General features: G+C 40.9%; 1 protein-coding gene across 1 annotated transcript in view; it reads left to right on the top strand.

Moving 5' to 3' along the window:
- The window catches only part of DNAH5 (dynein axonemal heavy chain 5), a 308,357-nt gene that overhangs the window by 182,222 nt on the left and 108,509 nt on the right, over nt 1-17,626 (top strand). Inside the window, exons 45-50 of the mRNA XM_065905594.1 lie at nt 436-637; nt 1,834-1,976; nt 2,924-3,058; nt 12,613-12,735; nt 12,912-13,125; nt 14,819-15,042. Coding sequence (XP_065761666.1) covers nt 436-637; nt 1,834-1,976; nt 2,924-3,058; nt 12,613-12,735; nt 12,912-13,125; nt 14,819-15,042 — 1,041 coding nt within the window. The remainder of the gene's footprint in view (nt 1-435; nt 638-1,833; nt 1,977-2,923; nt 3,059-12,612; nt 12,736-12,911; nt 13,126-14,818; nt 15,043-17,626) is intronic.

Genomic DNA, 17,626 nt, shown 5'->3' with positions numbered 1-17,626 from the left:
CCCTCAATTTTCTAGAAATTTTTCCCTTGCTAGCTGAGCCACACTTTGCAGAGTGCAAGAATTGAAATTGATTCTTGGAGCCATAGTGGGAGGGGAAGGTTTCAATCATGGACTTCACATATTAATGCTGTGTGTGTGTTTTTTCATTTCTTTTTCTTTTAAACAAAGCAAGCCACGGTTTGTATTGATCACTTAGGGGCAGGTTCACAGTCATCTCAAAGAATTCTAAATTTATTTCAGAAGCTTGCTTTATATTCCCAGACCTCAGTTCTGAATTTGCTCTCCAGTTTTATTCATCTTTTCCTCGTTTTTTTTTTGGGGGGGGGGGGAGCTGTTATCCCTTTTAGATCTTTACTTAAATTTTCATTGAGGTATCAAAGCCGAGTCTTGGTTTGAGAATGAAGTAACTAAAAGGAAAGCTTCTTGCGCGCGCAGGAGCAAGGCGGGGAGGCCACGGCGGAGCACCTGGAGAGACTGTACGTCTTCTCGCTGATGTGGAGCGTGGGGGCGGCGCTGGAAGCGGACGGCCGGCGCCGCCTGGAGCGCTGGCTGCGCTCCCGGGAGATGCTGGCCTTGGACCTGCCGCCCCTCGCGGGGCCTGACGACTCCATGTTTGACTATTATGTTGGGGCGGATGGTGAGTCCTGGGCTTCTATCCGTCCATCACATGTGGGGCCTTCCCCCCCACCCCCCCCACCCCAAATGTCTAATATTTACCTTCTCGCTCTCTACCTACCTATTTATTGGTCTGTATTTCCAAATGGTAATCAAAACTGTTTGCTGTAAAATTGAAATGGAAATGTTCATGTGTGTTTGAAAGAGAGCCCATGATTTCTTTTTCATATATTTATTTCAGTTGGGTTCCAGATGCACATTTTCTTGTTGCTAAATATATTGTGTGCTAAACTTTTAATGAGTTAAAAACAATTAAAAAAAATCCTCAAATCAGATGCATTTCAGCTATTCATTTGATGTAATCAGCAACTTTTGTAAAAATTACAGTGTGAAGTATATTTTTATCAAATAGGTGTGAATATTCATAAATATACATTGTTTATTTATGTGCCTACATATTTATAAAGTACATATATACACATATGTGTACTACATTTATATGCAATAGTTTATATGGCATCTTAGAATGTTTTATTTTTGGTTTTACAATTAGAAAAGTATGTAATGAAAAATGATTTTAGGTACATACTGCTATCATTGTCCTGATTTTTACACACACTTTATGTTATTAAAAACCTCTTGAGCATCCATTGGATAGCAAAGAGGGATATCAAACCAGTCAATCCTAAAGGAAATCAGTCATGAGTATTCATTGGAAGAACTGATTCTGAAGCTCCAATACTTTGGCCACCTGATGCGAAGAGCTGACTTATTGGAAAAGACCCCGATGTTGGGAAAGATTGAAGGCAGGAGGAGAAGGGGACGACAGAGGATGAGATGGCTAAATGGCATCACTGACTTGATGGGCATGAGTTTGGGCAAGCTCCGGAAGATGGTGATGGACAGGGAAGCCTGGCGTGCTGCAGTTCACGGGGTTGAAGAGTCAGACATGACTTATTGACTGAACAGCAAGAACATATTTAAAAAGAAAATTCCAAGATAATTCTTACTATTCCCACTTTTGAATAGCTACTTTGGGATTTTTTGACTCAGTGAACACATACTTAAATACTTAGATGTCTGAATTTAATGATTTTTATTTTTTGAGGGGCTTTTGGAAGATGGCTTCATGAGATGTCAAAAATGTCTGCTCTTTATAATTAGGAATTAAATTATTAATAGGAATATGAACATGTAAGTGTTCTCTGTTCACCTCAGGCAAATGGATGCACTGGAACACGTGTACTGAGGAATATGTCTATCCATCTAACACCACCCCAGAATATGGCTCCATCCTGGTGCCAAATGTTGACAACGTGAGAACTGACTTCCTAATTAAAACCATTGCTAAACAGGGCAAGGTATGGCACTTTCGGTTTTATTTAAAATGACACATTGAGAAATGTCACTTGGAAACATGGAACATCTTGCATTCATTTTAGGATGCTTTATATTGCTGTTTACAATAAATAAAAATATTACCCAAATTAGTATACTACTTCTTTTATTATTCCTCAGTAACAATATTAGGGATTTTCCAAGTGATTCAGTGGTAAGGAATTCTCCTGCCAATGCAGGAGGTGCAAGAGACGGGTTGGATCCCTGAGTTGGAAGATCCGCTGGAGAAGGAAATGGCAACCTACTCCCATATTCTTGCCTGGAAAATTCCATGGACAGAGGAGCCCGGTGGGTTACAGTCCATGGGGTTGCAAAGAGTCGGAGATGACTGAGCAAGCATGCAACAATATTAGAGTTGAATAGCTTTAATTCATAATTAATTTTTTTTTCTTATTAAAGTGAGAGAGAGAGAGAGAGAGAGAGAGAGAATGTGAGTTTTGACTTGTTTCTCCAAAGAGAAATCCTTCTCTTTTAGTTTTTGTACTATTTTGCCAGGGCTGCCATAACAAAATACCACAGCCTTGGAGGCTTACTCAGCGCACATTTCTTTCTGCACAGTTCTGGAGGCTTGAAGCTCAGGATGAAGGTGTTGGCGGGCTTTTTCTGGGGACCTCTCTCTGCTTGGCTTCCGGGTGGCTGTCTTCTCACTGTGTCCTTCCGCGGTCTCTGTGTGTGCATGCCTGTTGCTTCTCTGGCCTCACAATGTCTGCTTCCTCTAAGGGCACCCTTCAGACTGAACAAGAGCCCACCTTAATGGCCTCATTTTAGCGTAATCATCTTTTTCAAGACTGTCTCCAGACACAGTCACCTTCTGAGGTACTGGGAGTTAGGACATCCTCATATCCACAGTTGAGCCCACGACAATCATCTTATTGTATTTCTTTTATTTCTTTCTCAACTTCTGTGGTAGGCTGTGCTGTTAATTGGTGAACAAGGAACAGCCAAGACAGTCATAATCAAAGGATTTATGTCAAAATATGATCCTGAAAGCCACGTGATCAAGAGTCTGAACTTTTCTTCTGCGACCACCCCACTGATGTTTCAGGTACTGGCTCTTGAGTGCTGCTAACTGAGCCCAGGTTTGTGATGAGCTTTGGAGGCTTAAATCTCACGACTGTTCCGATGTACCCACTGAACTTCACCTGCAGTTTCATAGCCATTGTAAATCCTCTACTTATGTCTTCCAGTATCTCTATTATTCAGATTGAAGAGTTCCCGTGACCCCTTAGTTTTGATAATTCACTAGAATGACTCTCAGAATTCGGGAAAATGCTATGCTTATGATTGTGGTTTTATTATAAAAGATGTGAATTGGGATCTGACAAAAGAAGAGATGCATAGGGAAAGGTTTGGGAGGGTCTCGAATGTGAACCTTTTTTGTCACAGGATGTATTTACTCTCCAGGCACATCTGTGTGCCTCACCAACCAGGATGCTCACCTGAGCCTTGGTGAACAGAGCGGAGTTTTTATTAAAGTTTTATTACAGAAGCATGATCAACTGGCTGCATGATTGAAGTCAATCTCCAAGCCCCTTCCCCCTGGGAGATCAGCTGGTATCACATGGTTTAAAGCCCTAACACTCTAATCCTATGGTTAGTCCTTCTGGCATAAGTGGTCTGAAAGACCCACCATGAATAACAAAGGCATCCTTTTTATTCAGGAAATTCCACGAATTTAGACTCCCACCTAGGGACCAGGCTAGCCACATTCCTTAGTATATGGCAAGGAATTGGCACATATTTTTACCAGTAACTCTTGGCGGTGTTGGGGCTTCCCAGGTGGTACTAGTGTTAAAGAATCCACCTACCAATGTGGGAGACTCAAGAGACACAGGTTCAATCCCTGGGTCAGAAAGATCCCCTGGAGATGGAAATGGCAACCTTCTCCAGTATTCTTGCCTGGGAAATTGCATGCACAGTGGAGTCTGGTGGGCTGCAAAGTCCATGGGGTCACACTGAGTCAGACGTGACTGAGCTGGTATCTTTCTTGGTAATATTTACCCCTCTCAGGTGGTAAAGACCTGTGTTTTATATCTCTATAACTTGGACTGCAAGGAGATCCAACCAGTCCATCCTAAATGAGATCAGTCCTGGGTGTTTATTGGCGGGACTGATGCTGAAGCTGAAACTCCAATACTTTGGCCATCTTACGCGAAGAGTTGGCTCATTGGAAAAGACCCTGATGCTGGGAGGGATTGGGGGCAGGAGGAGAAGGGGACAACAGAGGATGAGATGGCTGGATGGCATCACCACCTCGATGGACTCGATGGACAAGGAGGCCTGGTGTACTGCGATTCATGAGGGTCGCAGAGTTGGACATGACTGAGCAACTGAACTGAACTGAACATGAAATGCGTATTCATTTCCTGGAAAAAGGCACACATAATCTAGAAAACGTCCTGTTTATTAATATAAAATTCATAAACCATGTAATAAATTTCTAGAAGCAGTACCATATTGAGGTATAATAATCAGAAGAATAATAAAGCAGATTTTCAAAGCATTAGCATCTATTCTCTAGGAGTTCCATTGTTGGATTTACAGCTAATAACCTTTAACCCAGATCTTTCCTACCCTTCAGTAAGAAGGGGGTCTCAGCGCTTCACTGTTTATTTTTCTGTTCAGAGGGATCACGGGATCATCTGCTCTGTTTAGTGCCTGTTTTGACTGCTAAGCATCAGGGCTTCCTAGTAAGCTAGACTCATTGGTTTTAGAAAGCTTTCAATGAGCCCAACTGCTGTAATTAACTTTCTCATGATAATTTTCAGCCATTCATGCTAAACAAGGGGTGATGGAGCTGAGCATTTGTCTCCCATTTACTTGGTTCCAAACCAAATTGAAATTGTAGATGAGAAAATAGATATTGTTCATCCCTCTCGTGTTACCACGATAGCACATACATCAGGGACGCATGTCTGTTGCTGGACAGATTGTTTTCATCGGAGCTTCCTTTGTTTTCACCATAGTATCACTTTCACATGTTTTATCAGTAGGAGGACAGACTCTGTGTCCTGTTTTTGCCAGGGACCGTCCAGTTAACTTCTGTTGCCTCAGATAAATAATATAGCATCTGCCGCACTAACTAAAGTATGAAGTTTGATGAAAAATTACGTGGTCACCGTATTTTTAGCTAAGGAATTCAGTTAGTCTTTTAAGAGAGATGATTCTTTTTTTTCCCTCAATAAATATTATTTTTTTATTTTTGAAAGCAGTTCACACATATCTTTAAAAATGTGAATAATACAGAAAATAAGAAAGTGAAAATTTCTTGAGAGAATTTCTGGAAAGATTTGTTCCCTTAAAAAATAATCTTAAAGTGGTTTGAATGCAACAACCATCTTATAAATGCTGACATAGCATTAAGTTTTGGTTTTTAAAAATGAGAATTGTAGGGCTTCTGGTGCTTCAGTGGTTAGGAGTGTGCCTTGCGATGCAGGGAAGAGTGAAAGTGAAAGTTGCTCAGTTGTGTCTGACTCTTTGCAACCCCGTGCACTATATAGTCCATGGAATTTTCCAGGCCAGAACACTGGAGTGGGTTGCCATTCCCTTCTCCAGGGGACCTTCCCAACCCAGGGATCAAACCCAGGTCTCCCACATTGTGGGTGGATTCTCTACCAGCTGAGTCACCATGCAGGGGAATCCCTGGTCTGGGAAGACCCCACATGTTGCTTAGAATGGCTTTCCTCAACTCCATGCCTAAGTCTGTGGATGACTAACAGTCCGGTTTTTATGTCTAAAATGGCCCTGTCCAACTGGGGTTCACCCAAGCATTCCACGAGTGTGTGAGCTGGACAGACTACAAGGTCAGAATCTTTGTTTTGGTGCCACTGATGGCTTAAGGTGATGTCATCATGACTATCATTCTGCTATTTCAGAGTCAAGTTGTTGTCTATTCTTAGAGAACAGCATACAGCCCATAGTCCAGGCCCTTGCTAGAGATTTCAACTTTTACCAATAAGCTGGGTTGATAGAAGTGATTTTTATGGGTGATCATCCATCTAAGTCAATACTTCACAAATTATGTTTGCCTAATACTAATCTTGGGGTTTTCCTGGGCACTCACTGGTAAAGAATTCACCTGCTAATGCAGGAGATTCAGGTTTGATCCCTGGGTCAGGAAGATCCCCCCAGAGAAGGAAACAGCAACCCACTCCAGTATTCTTGCCTGGGAAATACCATGGACAGAGGAGCCTGACGGGCTACAGTCCGTGGGGTGGCACAAAATCAGACACGGCTTAGAGACTAGACAACAACAATACTAATTCTGAGAGTTGGTTTTTTTTTTTTTTGGCTCATGAATGGCTACTTTAGGGATATAAATAGGAATCTCTTAATGAGCACTGTAAATCAGTCTGAGAAGAGCGTTATTTTATGGTATGTGTTTTTTTGGTTAACTGAATATGAATGAATGAAGACCATGATGGGCAGGAACAAAGACTGAAAAGGAGTGTTTAGAAATGAGTCTAGAGAAGTGAGCAGGGAGCATCATGGTGTTCCTTGTAAGCCACTAGTAAGGAATCATGGGGATACTGAGCAGGATTAAATCACCACTTAGAAAGTTCATTCTGGTTGCTGACGGGAGAGAGAGGGCTGTATTCAGAGAGACTCAAGAGGAGGTGGTTATAGGATGCATTCAAATTGGGGCTGAGAAGCAGAACGGACAGGACTTGTTTTTGGTTGAGTGGATATTGTTGGAGGAGAGGGATAGGAGAGAGAGGAAAAAGTTAAAGATGACTCCTGAGTTTCTTGTCTTTATTGATCTATGTTTCAAATATTTACTGATAAATATGTCATACCAGACACCTTTCTAGACACCAAAGAGGCAGTGATGAATAAGATAAATAAGGCGCCTGCCCTTCTTGTATTTTAGTGGGTGAGACAGACAATATTCAATTAAGTGAATTTACCCATTTGATTTTATTAATGGGACAGGGTTTTTTTTTTTTTTTTTTATCACCAGAAGGATGGATGAAGTGGGACAGTAGTTCAAGGAGACCAGGAATTAGGTGGATGGCACAATATTGCAAATATGTTCAGTAACTGATTTCTTTGGGGAGACAGCAGTTCAGTTCAGTTCAGTTGCTCAGTCGTGTCTGACTCTTTGTGACCCCATGAATCGCAGCACGCCGGGGCTCCCTGTCCATCACCAGCTCCCGGAATTTACTCAAACTCATGCCCATCGAGTCGGTGACGCCATCCAGCCATCTCATCCTCTGTCGTCCTCTTCTCTTCCTGCCCCTAATCCCTCCAAGCATCAGAGTCTTTTCCAATGAGTCAACTCTTTGCATGAGGTGGCCAAAATACTGGAGTTTCAGCTTCAGCATCAGTCCTTCCAATGAATACCCAGGACTGATCTCCTTCAGGATGGACTGGTTGGATCTCCTTGCAGTCCAAGGGACTCTCAAGAGTCTTCTCCAACACCACAGTTCAAAAGTGCCGATCAATTTTTCGGCACTCAGCTTTCTTCACAGTCCAACTCTCACATCCATACATGACCACTGGAAAAACCATAGCCTTGACCAGATGGACCTTTGTTGGCAAAGTAATGTCTCTGCTTTTTAATATGCTGTCTAGGTTGGTCATAACTTTCCTTCTAAGGAGTAAGCATCTTTTAATTTCATTGCTGCAGTCACCATCTGCAGTGAGTTTGGAGCCCCAAAAAATAAAGTTTGACATTCTTTCCACTGTCTCCCCATCTGTTTCCAATGAGGTGATGGGACCAGATGCCATGATCTTAGTTTTCTGAATGTTGAGCTTTAAGCCAACTTTTCCACTCTCCTCTTTCACTTTCATCAAGAGGCCTTTTAGTTCCTCTTCACTTTCTGGACAGCAGCGTCTAGACAAATTTGTAAATCATACAATGTAGATGTTGTATATAACTTATAAAGAAGTTTCCAGGCCTGACTGGGGGCAGGGTGGGTAATTTACAAGGTTGTTCCATTCATTCATTCATATGAGAAAAGCAAGTAACTAATTTAGAGCATATCATTGTCCAGAGAGGAGGAGGTACAGTAAAAAGCAATATTTAAATTATAATAGAACTTAACCATGTTGGAGGGGCTTCCTAGGTGGCGCTAGTGGTGAAGAACCCACCTACCAATGCAGGAGATGTAAGATACTCGGGTTCGATCCCTGGGTCAGGAAGATCCCCTGGAGGAAGGCATGGTAACCCACCCACTGTAGCCCATCAGGCTCCTCTGTCCAAGGAGAATTTCATGGACAGAGGAGCCTGGTGGGTTTCAGTCCAGGGCTCACAAAGAGTTGGACATGACTGAGTGACTAACACATACATCCCTTCTTCATTGATTTCCTTCCCGTTTAGGTCACCACACAGCATTGAGTAGAGTTCTCTGTGCTATATAGTAGGTTCTCATTAGCTATCCATTTTATATATAGTAGTGTATATATGTCAATCCCAATCTCCCAACTCATCCCATCTCCCCTGTCCACATGGGTATCTGTACATTTGTTCTCAACAGAGATGCTTCTGTTTATTCCTACAGATTTAGTTTCGTCTTTTGGTGTCTGCGTTGATGACACTATCCCAACCCCCATTATACAAAGGGTCCAGCCCTGCTCAGAGTCTCCTTGTAATCACAGCCAAAACTAAACAAGGGGACTTCCCGGGTGATCAGTCTAGTGATGAGGAATCCCCCTTCCGATGCAGGGGACACGGGTGCAATCCCTGGTTGGGAACTAAGATCCCATATTCTCTGGGGCAACTAAGCCCGTGTGCTCTAACTACTGACCCCATGCTCTAGAGCCCACATTCTACAACTAGAGAAAGCCTGACAGTTGCAACGAAGAGCCTGCTCACCATGAAGACCCAGTGCAACCAAAAAAAAAAAAGCTAATCAGGGCTACTTCCAAGAGGCTTCTCAGATCTCTGCTCTGAGCTCCACAGGCTGCCATGATCTGAAGGCCGTTGTCTCTTCATTCAGAAGTCTGCCCACTGGCCTCTATGCCTGCTCAGTCGCTTCAGTTGTGGCTGACCCTTTGCGACCCCATGGACTGTAGCCCTTCAGGCTCCTCTGTCCCTGGGATTCTCCAGGCAAGAACACTGGAGTGGGCTGCCCTTTCCTCCTCCAATCTGGTGTCTGTAGCCTGACACAGTCTGCTGTGGGGCAGATGCAGTCACACTAAATCGCTCCTCTCCCCTCAGAAAGTGGGCGCCTAACCCTCTCTTTCCTACATTCTAAGCTCGGTTGCACAGGAGGGAACTGCACTCTGCTCTATTAAAAAAATGCCCTAGCAATGTGGAAAGGAGCATTAAAACTGATGGAACGGTGTTGGAAGGGGTAATGGGGACACGGGGGAAGAACCCCAGACTACTGACTACAGCATTACCGTTTGCATGGAAATACAGTGTAGCTTGGAAATCAATCAGTTGTTCAAAATGTATGTGCTCAGTAAGCAGAGAAAACAGAAAGGGCTTCACGGTTCTGGTGCTCTAGAAGCTCAGTCTTAAAGACCTCATTTCTTTCCCACTGATTCATGATTTAGGTCATGTTAAAGTTAAGACACAGGGACTTCCCTGCTGGTCCAGTGGTTAAGACTTTTCCTTCCAATGCAGGGAGTGTGGATTTGATCCCTGGCCAGGGAGCTTAGGATCACAGATGCCTTGGGGCCAAAAAACATAAGACATAGAACAGAAGCAGTATTGCATCAAATTCAATAAAGACTTTAAAAGTGGCACATATAAAACAATCTTAATAAATAAAGATAATGCATAAATATAAGAGAAACTGGAGATATATTGAGGTAAAATGCATTCCCCACTTTATCCAAAAAATAGTTTCCTTATTTTATGATGAAGAACAAACCAGTTAAAATGACAGTCACAATCCTTCAAGATATTAAGTTGGTGCAAAAGTAATTGCAGTTTTTGCATTGTTGAAATTTGCCATTTAATATTGGAATACATTTTAAAATAAATGTGGTTATGTTATACATAGTTTTAATGCACACTTCTCACTTTATGTTTTTTTTGCTAATGACTTATTGCTTTATTTTATATTTATTTTAGACTAGGGAAATGATGTTAGACTAAAAGCAAATTCAAGCGATTTTCTTATTCAAGTTCAAAATGGTTGTAAAGCAGTCGAGACAACTGGCAACGTCAACAATGCATTTGGCCAAGGAACTGCTAACAAACATACAGTGCAGTGGTGGTTCAAGTTCAAGAAGTTTGGCAAAGGAGATGGGAGGCTTGAAGATGAGGAGCATAGTGGCCGTCCATCGGAAGGCGACAACAGCCAACTAAGAGAAATCGCCGAAGCTGATCCTCTTACAACGACATGAGAAGTTGCTGAAGATCTCAGTGCCGACCATCCTACAGTCATTTGGCATTTGAAGCAAATTGGAAAGGTGAAAAAGCTTGATAAGTGGGTGCTTCATGAGCTGACCACAAATAAAAAAAAAAATCGTCATTTTAAAGTGTCGTCTTCTCTTATTCTGCTCAACAACAGTGAACCATTTCTCAATCAGATTGTGATGTGTGATGAGGAGTGGATTTTATCCGACAACTGGCAATGACCAGCTCAGTGATTGGACCGAGAAGAAGCTCCAAAGCACTTCCCAAAGCCAAACTTGCACCAAAAAAATGGTCATGGTCACTGTTTGGTGGTCTGCTGCCCGTCTGATACCCTACAACTTTCTGAATCTGGGTGAAACCATTATATCTGAGAAGTATGCTCAGCAAATCGATGAGATGCAGTGAAAATGCTGGCCTGCAGCCAGCATTGGTCAGCAGAATGGGCCCAATTCTTCTCTACAACAACACCAACCACATGTCACCCAGCGCTTCAAAAGTTGAACAAATTGGGCTACAAATTGGGCTCCATCTACTGTATTCACCTGATCTCTCACCAACTGACTACCTAAAAAATATAGTATCTTGAAGTATCTCGACAAGTATCTTGACAACTTTTTGCAGGGGAAATGCTTCCACAACCAGCAGGACGCAGAAAATGCTTTCCAAGAGTTTGTCTAATCCCAAAGTACAGATTTTTATCCTGCATGAATAAACCAACTTATTTCTCATTGGCAAAAGTGTGTTGATTGCAATGGTTCCTGTTTTGATTAATTCAGATGTGTTTGAACCTAGTTATAATGAGTTAAAATTCACAGTCTGAAACCGCAGTTACATTTGCACCAACCTAATACACCCATGAAATTAGGCCAAGAGAGAAAGAAAAATTTATACAACTGTCCTTGTAAAACTCTCCAGTTTAGTCATTTCAAATTGTAGGTTTCCGTCATCATTTTAATGCATAATACCAAAGATGTGAAAAATTTTCACCATTTTTAAATGGAAAGATACATAAATATATCACACTCCTTTCAATTGCAACACAAATTTCCCATGACAACAATACAATGGCAAGAAGAATTTCATATCCCCTAACATAAAAGAAAACCATTTAAGTAATGTACTAGGCTAAATTTAGCTCTCCTTTTCAATGAATTTAAATGGATAAAGCAATTAATAATCTCCTGATAACTCCCTATGGCAAGCTAGAGTCTTCCAGATAGTCTCTCATCCGTTGATAAGAACTCATAGGCACATGAAGATTTTATGTCTTGGGGGATCTTCTAAGAGCTAAAAGCCAAGGATGGGACAAGTGAGGCAACATGGAGTAATAGCCACATACCTACACTTTCTTCCTCTTTGTTATGACCCTAGTTTCTTTGAAATAGCAGGACATTACTAGTAAGCTATATATATCATTAGAAAGCTAAATTGACAAAAGCAAAAACAAAGGAAGGGAGAAAAATTCAATAGTTTGTGAACCTAGAAGCTGAGATTTCTTCCTGAATTTGGAATTGCTGCCTGTTAAATAGTTACTGAAAACTGTATCCTTGGACTGGTGTCTCCAACTGCACTTCCCCACTTAGATGATCTAGAACATAACAACATCAGCATATCCAAACACCAACGTCTCTTCCTCATCACACAGCTTGCACCCACTCCTGGGTGCTCATCTCTGGGATTAACACCGACTGCCTAGCTGCCTCATCCAAATATTTTGATGCTTGCAAGCGTTTATAAGTTGCTAGCCATGTCTGACTCTGTGTGCCCCTATGTATGGACTGTGGCCCACCAGCCTCCTCTGTCCACAGGGATTCTCTAGGCAAGAATACTTGAGTGAGTTGCCATGTCCTCCTCCAGGGGATCTTCCCAACCCAGGGCTCAAACCCAGGTCTCCTGCATTGCAGGCAGATTCCTTACCATTTGAGCCCCAAGGGAAGCCTGGATATATGTATCTGTATAGCTAATTCACTTTTCTGTACAGTAGAAACCAATGTAACATTGTAAAACAACTATACTCCAATAAAAATGAAAAAAAAAAGTCTCATCTAAAAATTTACATTGATTAGCACTTTATTTACTTTTAAATTAAACCGGATTTTCAAAAGTTATAAATGTTATGCCAGAAAATTTAGGTACCTCATTCTCTGTTTTCCCGAATTAGGGACATTTTGGGGTTTTTATGAGCAATTTCTATTATTTCAAACATTCTTGGAATTTTAAAATAATCGACCATGTCTTAGGGGATATTTTCACAGATGTTTCTGTTGACATTTTCGTTTTAACAGAGGACAATAGAGAGCTATGTGGACAAACGCATGGGCACCACATACGGCCCTCCAGCAGGAAAGAAGATGACTGTCTTCATTGATGATGTGAATATGCCGATAATCAATGAGTGGGGAGACCAGGTAAATCAATCCTGTTGGGCACTTTATTTGTCTAGTTCATCATTGATTTATTTTTTGATGAGTAAATGTTTTTCTATTTTTTTCAACTTGCAATTCCTGAATTCCAATAAAGTCCATTATTGAGGTCCTGGGATATAAAGGAATGACCTTTTAATTCTGAAAGTTGTCTTTCTTAGGTTACTAATGAGATAGTACGACAGCTACTAGAACAGAATGGATTTTATAATCTGGAGAAGCCTGGGGAATTTACCAGCATTGTGGACATCCAGTTTTTAGCAGCTATGATCCATCCTGGGGGCGGACGCAATGATATACCGCAGCGACTCAAGAGGCAGTTCTCGATATTTAACTGCACGCTACCCTCTGATGCTTCCGTGGACAAGATCTTTGGTAAAATGAATGTCAGTGGGGCGTGGGTTCCAACAAGAAAATATCCCCCCAGAGGTCCACACAGAGGGGAGCCCTGCGTGGTTCCTTACTCTGCTGCCTTCATCACTTTCAAGAGTGTATTTTGTTTGTAAAAGCATTTTTATATATTGAGTTGGGTGTCAAGGTAGATCTTTGCTCCCTGTGTATTTCTTTTTTAAAAATATAATTTCATTTCTTTATTTTTGGCCGTGCTGGTTCTGTGTTGCTTCTCGGGCTCTTTAGCCGAGGAGAGCATGGGCTGCTCTTGCTGCAGTGTGTAGGCTTCTCATTGTGGTGGCTTCTCTTCTTGCAGAGCAGGGGCTCCCGGGCGTGCGGGCTCCCGGGCATGCGGGCTCTTGGATGTGTGGGCTCCCGGGCGTGCGGGCTCTTGGATGTGTGGGCTCCCGGGCGTGCGGGCTCTCGGGTGTGTGGGCTTCAGTAGCGTGCGGGCTCTCGGGTGTGTGGGCTTCAGTAGCTGTGGTTCGTGATCTTTGCAGCACAGACTCAGTAGTTGTGACATATGGGCTTAGTTGCTCCAGGGCATGTGAGATCTCCCTGGACCAGGGATCGAACTCATCTTACCACTGAGCCACCAGGGAAGCCCCTACCTATGTATTTCTTTAAGATATTGTCGCTAGCTTCTTAAGCCAGGAGGTTAAATATTAAGTGGTTTTAGACATGATGAGATGCCTTCCTCATGGATACACATATTTCAGGTCTGGACTGATATATTCCACACCAGCAGTTTATGTAGCTGATACCTAACCAACCCATATAATGATTTTAGCCTAAGAAATATCAATATCTCTCAGGATGGGGATTAGCCAGTCTTTTCCTCAGAGTAATTTTTAGGGTTGTAATAAATTATTGATTGATTGCATTGTGTAGTATTTCAGAAATCATCCAAGAAACACTAGCACAATCGATAACCATATTTATTTAACTGAGTAATGAAAATGAGTTTAGAAACTGATTATGGAATCACTCTTTTCAGAGAGAGTGTAAAGTTTTGCATGCATTCGTGTTAGGTATTAATTTACCATTGGTGAAATTGAGACTGAGGAAAAACTAATTAGGATTACCCTAATTAACTTCTGGCAGACTAGAAGGTCTTCTTAGCGCCCTAGGGTAGTGGAATTGGCAATATCTGCCTTCAATCACAGCAGTGGGCAGAGGTTTGAAACCAATGACACCAGACTTATCTAAACTTGGGAGAAGTAAAATGGACCAAAATGAATGACTATTATCACTTTTAATTATCCTTTTTGGCCTGGACCTGTAAAGTAAATTAAAATATTTTATAATGCATGGAATGGCAACAAAAGAATGGACTAATCTTAGAAGATTCGTGAAACCCTTCTTTTTCTTATCTGTCCAAGGCAACTTTATGTATTCATCGCTGTTACCCATTTAATAATACTGAATTAGTTCAGCTAGAGTTTTCAGCGGCATTTCTTAATCAGCTTTTCAGTATTTGAATGCTAACTCACTTGAACCTATACCTACGTTTTAGGGTTAACACCCCCCACCCCAAATTAATTAATCAGAATTTCTTTAATATGTGGTTAACTCTTAAAATGTGTCATTGTATTTATATTCTACATTTTGTTTTTCATTTTAATTTAGTTGATTTGAACTGTCAGTCAAAATGTTATGACTTTTTTTCCTCTTTCAGGTGTGATTGGGGTAGGATATTACTGTACCCAGAGGGGTTTCTCAGAAGAAGTGAGAGATTGGGTGGCGAAGTTGGTGCCCCTGACACGCCGACTATGGCAAATGACTAAGATTAAAATGCTCCCGACTCCTGCAAAATTCCATTATGTTTTTAACCTTCGAGATCTTTCTAGGATCTGGCAGGGAATGCTGAACACTACTCCAGAGGTTATCAAGGAACCAGACGTAAGTGATGCATAAGAGAGTAAAATGAGTAACTTTGTTATTTATTATAAACTCTAAATATTCTTAGTAATGTAATTTTTATGGGCATGAAAATATTTTTGGGATGTTGTAGCATGGATATTGTTTTCTTTTGTGGCTTTTCACTAATGTAAAGGGAAAGTAGGCCAAATTTTTTTCTTTAAAAACTCCAATTAAATTTGGTTTATGTTTAAGGAGACAGTGTATACTATTATTTTCTAATGAGTAGAATAAAGGTAAAATTGATTTTGTTTTTCATTATAATTTTCTTATACTAAATAATGGCAAAAACTCCTCTTGATTTTATTATGTCTGTCTTCATATTATAAACTTCACATTATAAACCTGACATTTAACTTTACAAAGTGACTATCTTTTAGAAAATTTAAAAAATTATTAATGGAGGATAATTGCTTTACAATGTTGTGTTGGTTTCTGCCAATGTGAGTTTCTTTCAATTCACAACAACATGAATCAATGATAAATATACATAAATCCCCTCCCTCCGAAGCCTCCCTCTCACCCCTCAACCCACCCCTCTGGGTCATCACATAGCTCCAGGCTGGGCTCGTGTGTTATATAGCAACTTCCCATTAGCCACCTGCTTTACATATAGAGTATGTATTTCAGTGTTACTCTCCCAATTTGCCTCACCCTTCTCCTTCCCCTGTGTCCACAAGCCCATTCTCAATGTCTGTGATTCTATTCCTGGCCTGCAAATAGGTTCATCAGCACCATTTTTCTAGATTCCATATATATAGTGGTGCATGTATACAATGGAATATTACTCAGCCATAAAAGGAACGGATTTGAATCATTTGAACTGACTGAATGAATTTGAGTTAGTTGAAGCTAGAGCCTGTTATCCAGTGTCAAATAAGAGAAAGACAAGTATCATATATTAATGCATATATATGGAATCTAGTAATTATCTTTATAAGTAAACTTTCAAAATTGAGGGGTGAAACCATTTTTTTTTGTTAGTCATCCATGATCTTTCTTTTCCATACAACTTGATACACTGAAAGAATTACAAATATTGGTAAAACTGAAAATAGGCAGAAGAGTAGAAATTTTATTTGAATTTCATTTGACAAAAAAATGAGCATTTGTACAGACACTCAAATATAACAGTTCCTAGCACTATAAAAATTCTCTTTGAATTAAAAGGAAATTCTACTATGTAAAAGTCAGTATGAATGTAATATGTAAAATTGTAAAGTACATAGTATGTAAAAATGCAGTACTTTTTTTCCCCCGAAGGGCCTATGTGCTCAGGCTAAGACAACACCAGCTTCTTTTTCAGACTTTGATGGTAGTGAGGTGGAAGTTAAGCAAATAGGTTTTAGGGACTTCTCCGCATAAACACAGAGAGACAGTTGAAATGTCAGTCAAACTGTCACTAGCACATCAAGTGTGGATGATAAGATAAACCCAGCTTTACCCCAGATGCTCAGAAAGTAGGTAACCACACTGGCTGACTCCAAGACAAGACATTTTGGGGACAATACTCTCTCCTTGTTACAGAGAGTTGGGAGTCATTTTAGCAGTAGTGAACGTGTAATTTAATTTTTTCCCTCAAAGTCATTGACAAATTCATGGCTCGTGGAATGCCGCTATGCTGCGGCCAGTCGTGTCTGACTCTTTGAGAACTCACGCACTGTAGCCCAGCAGGCTCCTCTGTCCGCGGGATTTCCCAGGCAAAGGTACTGGAGCAGATGGCCGCTTCCTGCTCCAGGGATCTTCCTGATTCAGAGATCGGACCCATGTCTCTTTCGTCTCTTGCGTTGCCAGGCGAGTTCTTCACCACTGTACCACCAATATTACTTTTTCAGTACCTATTTTTTTGGTGCTGATTTTAAATCAACATTAACAGTTCCAGCAATTGGTTTGTCATGAACTTTTGTCTTAACTGTGTCATTAAATATATTTCACTAAGCTTTTATTTTCTGGCAATCAAAGAACATTTATACATTAGTAATATAATGGCTTCCCTGGGAACTCAGACAGTTAAGAGTTGCCTGCAATGTGAGGGACCTGGGTTTGATTTCTGGGTCGGGAAGATACCCTGGCAGAGCAATTGGAGAATGCCATGGACAGAGGAACCTGGAGGGCTATAGTCCATGGGGTTGCAAAGAGTTGGACACGACTGAGTGACTAACACTTTCACAATATAACTTAAAAACCTTCTATCTTGCAAAATGTTACCAAGTTAAGAAATTTGCACCAGTCTTTCATATCAAATAAGATGCTTAGACAAATTTTGTTATTCTTGCTATTGGGACAGCGATATTGAACAATTAATTCTCTCAACTTCCAGTTAACTTTGGGCCCTGGATCATCTAGATGAGGTGATTGCTTTGTGCAGATAACCCAGATTTTCGTTGTAAATTTCCTCCACAATGTGTTAAGTAAATGTATTTTTGTAATTATCTCAGTTGTATAAATGAGAGTTGTTTATACATAACTTTTTATATTATGCTCTGGCCATAGTGTGGGTGTCTTATCCAGACAGACTAATTGATCACAAGCATAAGACTTTTATGTAAGAGTATTAGTTTGTTGG

The sequence above is a fragment of the Muntiacus reevesi genome, chromosome 14 (assembly GCF_963930625.1).
Source record: "Muntiacus reevesi chromosome 14, mMunRee1.1, whole genome shotgun sequence".
Lineage (NCBI taxonomy): Eukaryota > Metazoa > Chordata > Mammalia > Artiodactyla > Cervidae > Muntiacus > Muntiacus reevesi.
This window is presented reverse-complemented; position numbering and strand designations above follow the sequence as displayed.